The sequence below is a fragment of the Magallana gigas genome, chromosome 10, assembly GCF_963853765.1.
Source record: "Magallana gigas chromosome 10, xbMagGiga1.1, whole genome shotgun sequence".
NCBI classification, from domain to species: Eukaryota; Metazoa; Mollusca; class Bivalvia; order Ostreida; family Ostreidae; genus Magallana; species Magallana gigas.
The window spans coordinates 3,283,010-3,298,338 of NC_088862.1; the positions used below are offsets into that span (position 1 = coordinate 3,283,010).

At 32.0% G+C, this 15,329-nt stretch overlaps 1 protein-coding gene across 4 annotated transcripts; it reads right to left on the reverse strand.

The window, feature by feature from the left end:
- Positions 1-905: 905 nt before the first annotated feature.
- LOC105339034 (ankyrin-1) lies at positions 906-15,009 on the reverse strand. Of its 4 annotated transcripts, XM_066072903.1 has the most exons (7): positions 14,822-15,009; positions 12,276-12,465; positions 11,681-11,791; positions 9,952-10,009; positions 1,640-6,731; positions 1,443-1,530; positions 906-1,207 (listed from the first exon to the last, which is right to left on the reverse strand). In XM_066072903.1, the coding sequence occupies exons 4-5, from the start codon at positions 9,983-9,985 to the stop codon at positions 4,192-4,194; spliced, it is 2,574 nt and encodes an 857-aa protein (XP_065928975.1). In that variant the 5' UTR covers positions 9,986-10,009; positions 11,681-11,791; positions 12,276-12,465; positions 14,822-15,009; the 3' UTR covers positions 906-1,207; positions 1,443-1,530; positions 1,640-4,191. The 4 variants fall into 4 exon arrangements, with proteins under 4 accessions (XP_065928975.1, XP_065928976.1, XP_065928977.1 ...); XM_066072904.1 differs by lacking the exon at positions 12,276-12,465; XM_066072905.1 differs by lacking the exons at positions 11,681-11,791; positions 12,276-12,465.
- Between the last annotated feature and the right edge of the window lie 320 nt (positions 15,010-15,329).

The window sequence follows — 15,329 nt, forward strand, 5'->3', positions numbered from 1 at the left end:
TTCTTCAGCCGTTTTTGCTGTTGATATACTTTTAAAAAATAGTTTAGCCAAATTTTTTATGTCTTCAAAATGTCGTCTAGGAAGTGAACGATAGGTGCAATAATCGTGTTTTAAGGATTATGGGTAATTATTAGGTAATTTACAAATATACAAAAAAAAAAACAACACATGTAGTAAAGACAAATTCAGAAAATATTATTGTATTTAGAAGTTTTCTTGACTCCAAAATGTATCAATGAATGCTAATATTACATTAGTTGCATTAAAAACAAGTTATCAGAAATAACCAATTGAGATATCGATAGGCTGAAAGAGTTAACACATAGAAATGAGATAATTTTTAATTTATTGTGTGCGCCTTACAACCCCTATCATACACAAAAGCGGGGAAAAATGCATATGCCATCTTTGTACAACATATGCAGGTGACCATATTTCTGATTTTTAAGATTTGTTTTCTTTAAGAGAGAGAGAGAGAGAGAGAGAGAGAGAGAGAGAGAGAGAGAGAGAGAGAGAGAGAGAGAGAGAGAGAGAGAGAGAGAGTAAGAGAGAGAGCAAATAATTTCTTTATACAATTTATAAGGAGGTTTATTTTATCAATTAATAATTATCTGGTGACATTCTTGACGTGTATACCATGTTTAACATTACGTCTATATAATTTTATTCCTTTTGTTGTTTGTATATCGTGTATTAATTGAACACTCGCACCTGGACAGAAAAAAATTCTGAACACAACTAAGCAATTAATTAAAACGTAGAATTAGATTTATACACAGTGTAAATATGTGTGTATATGTTATACTGATAGGCATTTATTTGATTACCTCTATTAAAATTATTTACAGAATTACTGAAAGAACTTGATAAGCAGACAAAGTAATGAAAATATCTCCAAAAACAAATCAAAATTGATAGAATATTACTTTATTGCTAACACGTAAAAATGCATTCAAACACTCTGATTGGATTAAGCTCTGATCATTTTCACAACGATGAACAGTCTATGAAATGTGAATAGTAGATTCGTTGCTAGCATCAGCATTGAAACGGTGTTCATAAAGTCTATCAAAATGTCAATATAAAGAAGTGCTTTTGGCTGTCCAAACATTAAGTATCCCCCCCCCCGGTCAGCTGTTTGGTTTGTGTTTTTTTATGGTTCTGTTTGCTCTTCATTCATGTTGCTTTGATCGCCCTCGTGAAAACACTAACAAAAAATTAAAATATAATACATCAGAGATAAATGCATTAAATGTATTGACTTAGTTTAGTTATTAACTCAGTATGGAAAGAATATAGATGTTTTATACATATATGTTTATCATTGCTGCTGGTTCCCCTAATTTCGGTATTTTTTTCTTCATTTCTTAAAACAACAATCAACAGTGAAATTCGATACTTATAAATAAAACAAAAAGTCAACCAAAATAAAAATACATTACCATGGCGACCCAAACCACGACCCAAAACGGAAATATAAGAGTCAACAGGAGATGGACCTTGTAGTTTTCAGTGAAAGTTTCGTAATCCCTGAAACAAAATTTTTTAAAAAATGCATTTTGTTGTGAAAATGTATATATCATTTTTGCAACGAGATAAGGTTAACTTACTAAATACAAGATATTTACGATTTTCTTACAAATGTTTCCCTTTTCTGATGACTCTCAAGCGATGTTCCAGAAGTCTCATAGGCTCGAAATAATTTTCTTCTAAATACGATGTATCGTAATACATTATCTTCTTCACGTGACGTTTCTCTCCCTTTACGATTATCTCGTTCTGAATGGCCACTGATTTTTCAACCTCCTCTACTTTATAAAATTCGTTTGTGAGATTTCCACACATTTTTGCATCTCCAAACATGCACTTATTGTTAAACAAATCTGGTCGCAGAATATCGCAAAGAATCAGCACTTTATCACATTGTTTTACAGTTAAAGCACCGAAATCATGGTACTTGAGCAGACATTCAATGTTGGATAGCGTGTTTTCTTTTAAGATTTCCTTGCACATTGTGTAAAAATCATCAAATACGATCGATATGCAGTTAAGATAAAACATTAGCCTGGCACGTGGATCCTTGCTTACTTTTACTGATCTCCCCGTTGCTTGCACGGTGGATGTTGTTTCTAACGTTACCAAATTGTCACCGCTAGCAGCTGCAGCAATGTTTCTGGTGCCTGCACCCCTGGGAACAGATATAGCGGTACTGGTGCTGGCGGCAACATTTATATCGCTCAGAGAGGCGGAATAACTCTGATGCACAAAACCCCTGTCTGACAGAGCAGTGACAGAAGCTGATATAGATTGTACCTGCTGCTCTGAGTGAGCCATAATTGTGTACTAAGACTTATAAAGGAGAATACGTCCGCAATTAGACGATATAAATTTTTAGGCAACTTTATCTATGGCGGCCGTTGGACGTTCGTTCCGAGAAATCACTTATCGCGAGAAGTTTGATAACCCTTTAAAGGACTCTAGCAGTTTTAACAGTGCATTGCTCACCTCACATCAAATTGATGTCCTTTTTATCAAAACTTTATACGGAGAATGTAAACAAGATTAACATAATTTTATATATTTATATCTATTTACCATACAGTTAACAGTCTGTGTCCCATATCTTCTGATCTTCTTCTTGATTACATTTTTTAAACGGATTAAATAAAAGACAATCTGCTTATTAAAATAACGATTTGTTTAAAGATAGCACTAAACAACTTACAAATTCATAACATTTGACAGTAATCATCGTAAAATTGCGTCCACTATGCATCGAACCTCAAAGTTAAGGCTTTCAGTTTTCCATATTTGTATATGAAATACATATACATAACTATACTGTTTAGATATTTGATATCACTGAGCTATCGTATCAATTATATAATAAAATTGAACAATAATGAATCTTTTGGGGGAAAATGCGTTGAGCATTTCAACACGTTGACGTTAAATGTAAATCAGAGATTTAGGAAAAAGATATTAGGTTGTTGCAAATATTAACTGATCCAGAGAATTTTCATGGAGAAAGGGAACCAAATTTCAATATTTAATGTTGAAAAATGAACTCCAGTTTTTCAACACGGGTCAATATCTTTTGTTGTAGCATCTCTACTGAATGGTCTAAAATATTTTTATACCTGCATCAAAAGTTTTTTTTCCCGTATCTGTGTTTTCCTTTGTTTTGATCTAGCACTTAAAACTTCCAACTACAAACACTGTTAACAATACATGTAAAATAAGGTTCTGCTATTTAATTGAAAGCAACCAAAGTATATAAAGAACTATATATGATAAGAGTTAAATTTGGCCCCCATAATTCATTTTTTAAGTGTTTCGGGTACAATAAAATGTTATGTTATAATTTAGAAGAGTTGATATAAAATATATTTTTCACATATTTGTTTGATTTATTTGCACTCACTTGCAGTATGTCAGAAGTCACGCTATTTCTATAATTCAATTAAAATCAGTCGAAATTGACATTTTCCTCATCTTTTTACGAATGGGAAATATAGAGCCCATGCTTGAACCAGGACAAATTTTTTGTCACTTATTAGTCATTTACACGAACAAAGAAAAATAAACTTGTATTATTTCACGAAACTGACGTGTCTTCTCAAGTTTTGTCTGCCACACATACTATCAACATTTTTTAAACTGTTGGCTATTCAAAAGTAACGAATGATTAAATATTAATACACTGTCTTGATAAGCTTACAATTCAAAATGAACGACGAAAACTTTTAGGCTGACTCGCACACATACATGTATATTATCGAATATGAGAAATATAGACCGTGTAAGCACCATATTAGTACAACATTAGCCAAAGTCGCATATACATACTCTTCGTTGTTGATATGTCAACCCACTTTGTCCACCATTGCAATATATTTTAATAGAGCGTTACTTAATGATGTAAATGAATTAATTTTCTATGTTAAAATAAGTTCATGAATATTATCAATACTGTTTCCATTGCCTAGTAAATCCCGCATTTCTATGAATTCAAAAGAAAATCACTTATTTCAGATTCATTGACGTTGCCCCTGTCTGCTCAATGGTCAAATAAAAGTAATTTATTATTATTAACTTTGATTTTTTTTATCAACCGAAGACAACATACTGCCAAATATCTGAAGTAAAAATATTACACCAGTTTCTTTCAAATGGAAAATTAATATTTACTCAAATATTTTGGAAAAGTTTTTGGATGCCATTATTTCCGTTTTGGTAAGCTATAGCGAGAGGAGATAATCCGTTTGTTGTTTTTAAGTTTCTATCTGCTCCATTATCAAGTAAAAGTTTTGCAATACTCTCGTGCCCATTTTTACAAGCTAGATAGAGAGGACTGGCATGGTCTGAAGAACGTAAAAAATTAACAGCCGCTCCATTATTTAGTAAAATGTTCACAGTGCTTTCACGCTTATTACGACACGCTGCATGGAGAGCAGTGGAATCATCGTCACAACGTAAATTGATATTTGCACCTTTTTCCAGCAATAATTGCACGATGGTGTCGTGTCCATTTTGACTCGCTATACAAAGAGAACTGACTCCGTATTGGTCACAAGAATCAACGTACGCTCCTTTGTTTAGTAGAAGTTGTACAATTTTAAAGTCTCCGTTTTGACAAGCTGAGAAGAGAGGACCTATATTTTCATTGTTCCCTAAATTTGAATCTGCTCCATTATCTAGTAAAAAGATAACAATACTATAATGTCCTTTCTGGCAGGCTATATGGAGAGGAGTTGGTCCGCATTGCCCACCAAGGTTAATGTCTGCTCCATTATTAACTAGAAGTTGTACAGTGCTCTCATGACCATTTTGACTCGCTCTATAGAGAGGACTCGTTGCGTTTATATTGAATGAATTAATAGAAGCTTTATTATCTAATAAAAGTTGTACAATGCTATCATGTCCGTGTTCACAAGCAAAATGAAGTGGAGTATCTCCGTTTTTGGTACGTATCTTAATGTTTGCTCCATTCCTCAGTAAAAGTTGTGCAGTGCTATCATGTCCACTTTCACACGCAAAATGAAGTGGAGTTGCTCCATTTTTAGTGCATGCATTAATGTCTGCTCCATTCCTCAGTAAAAGTTGTGCAGTGCTATCATGCCCCTTTTCACAAGCAAAATGTAGCGGTGTGGCTTCGTTTATGGTTCGTGAATTAATGTCTGCTCCATTACTCAGTAAAAGTTGTGCAGTGCTATCATGCCCGTTTTCACAAGCAAAATGAAGCGATGTGGCTTTGCTTTCGGTTCGTGAATTAATGTCTGCCCCATTGTTCAGTAAACGTTGTGTAGTGCTATAATTCCCGTTTTCACAAGCAAAATGAAGCGGGGTGGCTTCGTTTTCGGTTCGTGAATTAATGTCTGCTCCATTATTCAGTAAAAGTTGTGCAATGCTATAATTCCCGTTTTCACAGGCAAAATGAAGTGGAGTTGCACCGTTTTTGATGCGTGAATTAATGTCTGCTCCATTATTCAGTAAGAGTTGTGCAGTGCTATCATGCCCGTTTATACAAGCAAAATGAAGGGATGTGGCTTCGTTTTCGGTTCGTGAATTAATGTCTGCTCCATTACTCAGTAAAAGTTGTGCAGTGCTATCATGCCCGCTTTCACAAGCAAAATGAAGTGGAGTTGCACCGTTTTCGGTTCGTGAATTAATGTCTGCTCCATTATTCAGTAAAAGTTGTGCAGTGCTATCATGCCCGTTTTCACAAGCAAAATGAAGCGATGTGGCTTCGTTTTTGGTTCGTGAATTAATGTCTGCTCCATTATTCAGTAAATGTTGTGCAGTGCTATCATGCCCGTTTTCACAAGCAAAATGAAGCGATGTGGCTTTGTTTTCGGTGCGTGAATTAATGTCTGCTCCATTATTCAGTAAAAGTTGTGCAGTGCTATCATGACCGTTTTCACAAGCAATATGAAGCGATGTGGCTTCGTTTTCGGTGCGTGAATTAATGTCTGCTCCATTATTCAGTAAACGTTGTGCAGTGCTATCATGCCCGTTTTCACAAGCAAAATGAAGTGGAGTTGCATCGTTTTCGGTGCGTGAATTTATATCTGCTCCATTATTCAGTAAACGTTGTGCAGTGCTATCATGCCCCTTTTCACAAGCAAAATGAAGCGGCGTGGCTTCGTTTTCGGTTCGTGAATTAATGTCTGTCCCATTATTCAGTAAAAGTTGTGCAGTGCTATCATGCCCGCTTTCACACGCTAAATGAAGTGGTGTGGCTTTGTTTTCGGTGCGTGAATTAATGTCTGCTCCATTATTCAGTAAAAGTTGTGCAGTGCTATCATGCCCGCTTTCACACGCTAAATGAAGTGGAGTTGCGCCGTTTTTGGTGCGTGAATTTATGTCTGCTGCATTATTCAATAAAAGAAGTGCAGTGCTATCGTGCCCGTTTTTACAAGCAAAATGAAGTGGAGTTGCACCGTTTTCGGTTCGTGAATTTGTGTCTGCCCCATTATTCAGTAAAAGTTGTGCAGTGCTATCATGCCTGTTTTCACAAGCAAAATGAAGTGGGGTTGCACAGTTTCCGGTGCATAAATTAACGTTCGCTCCACTTTTCAGTAATTGCTGCACAATGCTATTTTGCCCGTTTTTACAAGCTGTTAGGAGGAGACTGACTCCGCTTTCCATACATGAATAATTGTCTTCTACCTGACTCAGTAAATGTAGCTCAGTGCTATCATTTCTCTCAATCTTCTTTAAATGAAGCTCTGAATAATTAAACATAGATTAGATAACAACTGCATTACAAAACTCCAAAAAATTGTTGATAACTTTTTTAAATTAATTTTTCAAGAGTTATCTTTATAATTTGCAATTTTACTTGTGGTCTGTTAATCATGCAAATGTAAACAAGGCTCTCCGAAGCATTCGTTTGTTAGTAACAAATTTAACCGAAATCAACTTTTCCCTTAATGGTAATTAAGGTGGAATGCTACACCAAAAATTTATTTTATGGATCGTTAGAGTATTATTTCTGTAGCAAGATTGCGTTGTTCTAAAAAGGATATACGTCCTTAATTTTTTAATACCATTTTTTGTATTTTTTACGAAAAAGTAGAAAATCTATTTTGGTTTCAAGTAACGCACTGTAGAGTTAAAATTTTAATGTGAATAAATGCATAATATAAATATCTAATAGATCATGTCCAGTGATGTCAATAAGACGTTTTATTTTTTTAATAAAAAAATATTTATGATAATAAAAAACTTCATTTGATAATATTTTTCTAACCTATGGATAAAATTTTCTAAAGAAACGTGTTCCATAGTAAGGAAAAGTAAGGAAATCATTTTAAAAAAAGAAATAGATAATCAAATTGGCGAAATTTTAGAGATATGGCAAATTTTCAAAATTGAAGCACACCCGATCGAAAGTAAACTGGTCCCGAGTTGAATAATAGAAAATTTAAATATATAGCAATTTCACCCCAAAACTAGGATGTTTGGTTGTAATATGGTTTGTAAATTAGGAGAACAATTACAAATTAAATTGATTTTTTGTCTGCACATGAACAAATATTGTTGATTTTAAATTTTTGGCAATTTAGATCGGGATCAGGGTTTTGATCGGGATCGGCCAAATTTTGAAGATTAGCAATACTTCTAGAATTTTGTCAATTTGATTCAGTTTTATAAAAAAAAGTGATTGCCTTATATTTCTTCCCCATAAGACACGTCTCTTTAAAAGATTTTATCCATAGGTTTGAAAAAAAAATAATTTTTATTTACATAAATAATTTTTTATTAAACAATTTAAACCATCTTGTTGACATTACTGGTCATGGTTTATTAGATATTTATATTATGCATTTATTCACATTAAATTTTGAACTCTACAGTGCGTTACTTGCAACAAAAATAGATTTTCTACTTTTTCGTTAAAAATGCAAAAAAATTCGTATAAAAGATTAAGGGCATAATTATATCCTTCTTGAAACAAAGCAATCTTGCTTCAGAAATGATAAATATTCATAAAAAAAATTGCTATTGCATTTCGCCTTAACTGACTAACATAGCTTAAAGTATGTGAGGGCAATTTAAATATCAACAACTTTCTGAACACCTTGTGCACTTTTTTAGATTGTTAACATGGATAATTTTTTTCCCCGCAAACTACTATAATTTTGAAATTCTGTAGAAATATAACAGTGACACCAGAGGCCATGACCACGTAAATTTTCAGTGCTGGTGATTTTGGTCTATTGAGGTGTTCTTTTAATACAAAGTGGGATTTTATTTTGACTTATTGTGTGTCAAATATTGTTCTGTATTGAAATACATGTATACTGGAAAAAAAGAGGAATTTCCATTTGGATTTGTTTGAAACATGAAAACACGAAACAAAGGACTGTCAAAAATTTCTGACAACAATTCACCCTAAGCCAAGTAAACCAAAAATTCGGCAGAGTGTGACCAGGGTCCGTGATGTGACAAACTAAAACCCGTATCGGACCAGGCCGAGTGTAATTACAACGAAATTGTAATCTTGCGCTACGAAAATGCTCAACATAGGCGTGAAATTAATCTCCCGCGGTCGGTTGTTATTAGAATGAACAGAAAACTGTCACACATGGATGATGACATAACTAATCTTCGCTCGAGATCGATGAAAGACAATATATTGATTCACAACTACCCATATAACCAACAAGAGGACTTGGCCACAATGATACCCAATGTTATTAAGCAATTACTGGGTGTTGATGTTGAATTCGTTTGCATCCACAGAAACTGAGTCCACCCACAGTTCAACAAATTACTATAATTATGGAATTTTTAAAAATCTCTTGAATAATTTGAAAAAAAAAGTTTTAGTAATGTATTATAATAGACATATTTTTATTGATATATTTCAATGGCATTACTAAGAAAGGTATTAACATTTATGTATATACATTGTATATACAATTACATGTATCTACACCATAGTGTTACCTTGAACATCAAAAAATGATTTAAACAGAACTGAATCTTACTTCTTCTAATGCAAAAAAACAGATTGCAGACGACATAGGCCATAAGAACTACTCCTGAAAGTGATGATAGTAGAACTAACACACTGTCAATCCTGTTATTGTGATTTGTTGATTCGCTGTCTTTATGGTTAAAGGTGTAATTCTCTGTCTGGGTAGCTTCTGTAGCATCTTGGAAATTATTTGTTGTTCTGTTAAGCATAAAATATATTGTTATAACAATTGCCTGTCATTCTTGCACATTATTTTTTGGCGGTGATTTACAGAGATAATTGTATTTAAATTAATAAAGTTTTTTCTTTTAACATTTCTCTCAGCAAAAGTACTGATTATTTTTTGTTGTTGTCTAACAAACTTTTAAAAGAACAATTATTATGAAGAATTTATCATTTTTAAGTTTAAAAAAATATTAAAGAGATGTTTTTTTTTGGTTTTATTTTTTTTTTAATTTTTAAAAATGATTCATTCTTTAAAAAAAAAGTCGCTTTGACACTTTTAAATCTTTAAAAATTAAATTATCAATTTATACACGACAACGGACAATAAATGGGTTTATCAAAAAGTACTTCTATACCACAAAAACAAAGATACAATGGTATCAGAATTTTTGCTCAACTTGTATAAATAGAGCTTTCGATTTTTGCCAACACTGTATATTAAATCAGATGCAATTCAAGAGTAAAAAAGATGAGTTCTGGAATCAATGATTTTGTGAGGATATGTTATGTTAAAGATAATATAGTTTCACATTAGTACATACGACATTGGGCATTTTCTATCAGTTATTTGAAAAAGGAAACACCGAGCGCATGTTTGCTCCTACACTATTTTACTACGATATGAAAACCAATATGAACAACAATATACTTCAAAATGGTGTGAATATTGACAGAATACATAGCTCAAAACTGTTTAAAATTTTAAAACTACCTACCTATTATTACCTATTACCTACCTATTACAAGATGGTTCGGCAACAAAACATCCATTTCCAATTGCTAAACAACTTGGATCTGTTGAAAACAAAGATAATCCTATACATGGCATTTAATGGGCTCAGTCATTTATAGCCTAGTTTTTAATCATATATATGCATTCTAACACATATAAGTAAGAAAATGTATGTGTTGAAGTACATGCTAGTTTTTTTTATTATTATCTCCCGGAAGGTGTGTAATAGTCCTTGCAAAATTATTTACAATGATGAGAATATAATTATCAACTATTGGTAAATAAGAATTGGATGTATGAATATGTTTAAACCATATCAACTTAATATTATTGCACAAATTGTACGATTTGTGGGCCTGTCATATTAGAATACATTACGAAAAAAATAGATACACTTGCTAATTTTGTTAATTTTTAACTATTTTATGGAATCAGATCTTTATTATCAGTACTGTTGTCTAAAGAATGCCATCGCACAAAAAAGAATAGATAAATAAATTATATGTTGACGGATTACTTTTCCAGCTATAATCTCGAAACCAAGTAGACCAAGTAGAAAACATTCCGTTTAATTAATAGTTTTCTTCTCATGTCTTTCAATAATGTTGGAATCTTCTAAACTCTAGTTAATAAACGATCAATTTTATAAATACCAAATGGCATTTGTTTTCAAAATTTAATTGGTTTAATTAAAGGAAAAAATGAAAACGGGAGAGGCACCCACCTCTCAATCAAAACAAAGACGATGTTATAATGAGCCTGATCGTAATTAAGTTTGATTGCTAACAACTCTACATGTAGGTCTCAAATTGGTTGTGTAAAGAAGCATACCTGAGATCATAACTAATCAGAGCATTTTTATCCAGAAAAATGTTGTTTTTTCATTTTTCTGTTTGCGTAGTCGAGTTTTTTTTTTTTTAATTTGAACGTTTATATCTAATTCAATACATAAAACACCTTTATTGCTTATCGTTGTTGACAAGAGTGACGTAGAGCAAAACCAATACTGGATATCTAAAATGCTATCTGAGGGTCAAATTGATAAATTGATAAATTGATATTAGTACAATTCGGAATAGTGCGATACTCCGACTACTCTGATTGTATTAAATGAAATGATAAGCCAAAATATATTATATATCATATTCTTAACAATCATTTATAAACTTAAAAGATTTTGGTAGTTTATCACACAACGTAAACATGTAACATTATTATACATCAGAATGATTATTCTATATAACGCGTCACTTGCCAGGGCGAACAAAACATCATGTCTCACAGGAAATAAATATCGTGTCTCCAAAGGTATGAAAAAGTCACTATGAGCATACGATGTTGTCAAATATAATAAATCATTTAAATTCTCTTTAAAACACAAAATACAATTTCACTACAAGTGATTCGAATTTATGAAAGAAAAAAGAGACAATAAGATTAAAAAAAACCCAAAAAACAAACAATCACGACGTTAATGCCTTCGACAAGTAAAAAATTATTAGAATTCGACGTATTTTGTATAATCAAATGTTGCTCGGTATAATAAAACTTTTATTGCATGATGGTGAAGCCCTCAGGAAATTTTTCTTTTGGGAATAAATTATCATATTTCCTGAACATTCGTGCAATAAATCTATATTGTTATTGGTTTCCTTGAAAGAATTGCGCACTGTTTACTCAGAAAATAGGATATTATTATTGACACGTTACGGGTTCATAAACCAAAAACTTACATTGAAAATTCCTTAAAGATTGATGCGAGGAATTTGGACATCCAGATTGAAAATGTTGGCACGCCTTAGAATTCACCCTTGAGAATCGTTTGTTCAAATACAAACAAAGACCTAAAATAAAACCGAATGATATCATTCGATGAATTCACTTTAAATTTGTTTGTATATTTCAATGAAATTCTGATACATCGTTCATTTAAACATATAGTATTATTATTAGTGTGTGTGTGTGTGTGTGTGTGTGTGTGGGTAAACTTATTTATATATTTTTTTATTGAGCAAAATCAAAATTTATTCTGATAAATGGCAACACACTTTTTTTTGTCAATAATCTTCACACTAATTACCTTTAGTTATATTTTGTTTTAACCAAGCTGAATAATATTGGATGAATATAAAAGTTGTCTCTTGTCAATTCTACGCTACAAAAAGTAAAGGTTGTTCTAAACCAAGCTAGTTTTTGCAATAATTACAAACTTCTGTACGTTGTAGGCCTACAATTGCAAAGTTGGTGTTATATAGTTTTCGGCTGAATTATTTTAGCATTTGATAAATGCAAATGATAATTGATTCAAAATAATGGTGGCTTCTCTACCTTCCTGTATCCATATGAAAGGATGTATATAACAGAACTCAAGAAGTTCTGTGATATTTTCGTTCGGTAAACATAAGTATCCATTAGACTCGTTACAACTGATTGCAGACGATCTTTCGTTCCATTCTGTTTGATTTCTAGGACAGAATTCTGTTGAGTAAACTGGAAACTCATAACCATCCAGCTTTTTCTGAAAATTTTATATAAAAAAAAAGTTATTTTACATAACACTTTGTGAATTATCTTTTATTTCTCTGAGATAATTTATTTATTCTTATGATGTTAAAAAGGGCAGCGAAACTAGACAGGGAAATTTATTATTACTCTAATTGTTATGCATATTAATTTTTATATATACTTATATATAAGAATTTAATACTTGAAGCAAATTGAGCATTGTGGTGAAATACAGTGAATTTACATTTAATTAGGTATTATATATATTATCTCCTATCAAATCAAATTAATCAAAACAATTTGGAAAATATTGAACTTTTTAAAGAGAAAGAATTTTTCACAGATCTTTCAATTAGTAAACGTGTATGGCAGTGCGGAATTCACTGATTGATCATGGAATTAATTTGAACCCTATGTTTTTTTTCTTAATATCAAGTTACACAAAGCTTATTTTTTAATTAACGCCTGGAACTTTTCGGACGCTAAATCTGTTAAAACAAAGAAGCGGAATGCTTTGTTTCAGGAACTGTTAGTCTCTAGTTAGAACAAAATTGTATAATTATATCTGTTTCCATGTCGATTATTTAATGCTTGTACCGGATAGTAATACCAGTTTGAAGCATATAACTACTTTTGTTTTTTGTGTCTCCTGCCTGTTGGGCGAGAAAATTTTACTTTGAATAATGTTTATCCAATGGGAATATGATGTGAGTTTTCTTATATTTTTATATTTCTTATAGAATAAGATTACATTATATATACCATGCGGGTATCTAAAAGAAAACATTACGGTAGGAAATTCTATATGTCATGCTAGAAAATGTTTTTCCTTAAGAAATCGTTTTCTAATGATATTAAATTACATTTTCGATAATTGGCTCACCTGTGACATGGAAACGCTAAAGTAAAGGGGTTAAATTACTCCATAGGGGAATAGGGGTATGGTATTTGGCACAATGTTTGGTTTTGTTAGAATTGGCGAGTGCAAAAAGGAAGTACCGTATGGAAGTTACAGTTACTTCAGATATTGGATATATTTTTCTGACAATGACATTGTTTATATCTAAAAGCTAGTCCATTTTTTAAGAAAGTATAAAAATACTGTCGTTTCTATCTTGTTTATGCCACAGTTTTCGCCCGTTTTTAACCCTTAAAGCAGATTGTTTTGCTACGCATATGTCAACGTTACCCATTTTCTAAATAGCAATGAATTGATGCACAAATTTTATTTATTTCCGGCATTTCATAACGTTTTACGATAACATGCATAGTTATTGGAACATAATATTGTTATTTGCATCATATCTTTTTTTAATAATTATTAAATACAATGGACACGGCGCACCAGACCAGAAAAAAGCGCTGAACAATAAAGCAGGAAGAGGAAAATGAAACTATTGATGGGACATGGTGACACACAAACCCATGATTCAGCAAATATCGAGTTTACAAGATTTCCTCATATTTTATATATCATATGATAAGATGAACTTTTGAAAAATTACGGTGTTCAAAAGTTAATAAATCAAATTAAAAAGAGAAAAATAGAATTACGCGTTGGGCCAATACGAACATATTGAGTTTTTCTTCCGCTTCACAGCCACGCAGGCGCAGGGGAAAGTAAATACTACAGCGTGGTGTACATCGAATAGCTTCAAATTCAAATTCTTCTTTCAGTGTGTCAATCCTATTGTAACTATATTTAGACTGAAATCGCAATCACGTGACACTAAACCAATGTCCAAAACAACCCATTTGTGTACATGTGCAATTTCCAGATGAGTTAAATGATCTGTAAATGAATAGGTGATGACTTATGATGCGAAAAACCTTCCGTATGATGAAATCTCTTTTTATTCTCGTTGTCATAATAAAAAATCTATTTTAAGTCACCGTGCCACTTTAAGGATTGAAATTAAGAAACTTGATAATCTAAATTCATATTGGTATGGAAATAGACCCCTTTTTGATAAATATTGACGAAAATATTAATAATTCTTAGAAATAAAGTTATTTACTTTTAAACCTAAGAAGAAAAACGGGACGAAACTAGTCCAAAATTGTATAGAAATATTGATAAAAATATAAATAATACTGATAAGCTTTACGTGTGATAAGTGCATTTAAAAGGTGTGCGCAACATAAATTCAACATAGAGAAAACAAAGACAAGAAGTAAAAACATTTACTATGAAACGCTTATTTTAAAACCTGCAACATTTGTGTATGTCATACTTATTTTACCATTATAATAATTAAAAAACCCATTAAATTTAAATATGCAGAAAGAGCTGCCATGTGGTTTTTCTGTGACTGTTATTATTCAAAACATACTGCATATACTTAATCAAGTTAACTGTACATACTTACACACTCAAAGATGGGAGAAGACAAAAAAGATCCTAATAAAACAAAACATATTCGTGAGCTTATTTCCATGGTTTTCAACAGGAAGGTCATCACCCAGCGTCCAGGTACTTGTATGTTCTATCGAAAAAGCTAATTTATTTTAAATTCATGCACAATATAGTGTTAAAAAACGTTCCGCATGTATCATATTTATGCTTTGTTACTTTAAGTTGCGGAAGTTATAGACACTGAATAGGAATGTTTCCGGCCATTTTATGACGCTAAAAAAAAGGAACCTAGCTTTTTGTAATAAAAGATTCCAATCGCATATACCGAATAAAAGTTTACTTGTACATGTCACGATTTTCTGAATAGAAATGGCGAATAACAATTTCTTATTGAGTGTTCACTTGAATATCTAATCTGTTTTGCCACTTTCTTTGTTTTTAACACACACTGAAGTACAACCGACCAATACAATTTAAGTTCCTCCTTGTAATGGTCGATTAACTGTAATAGGGTTTACAAA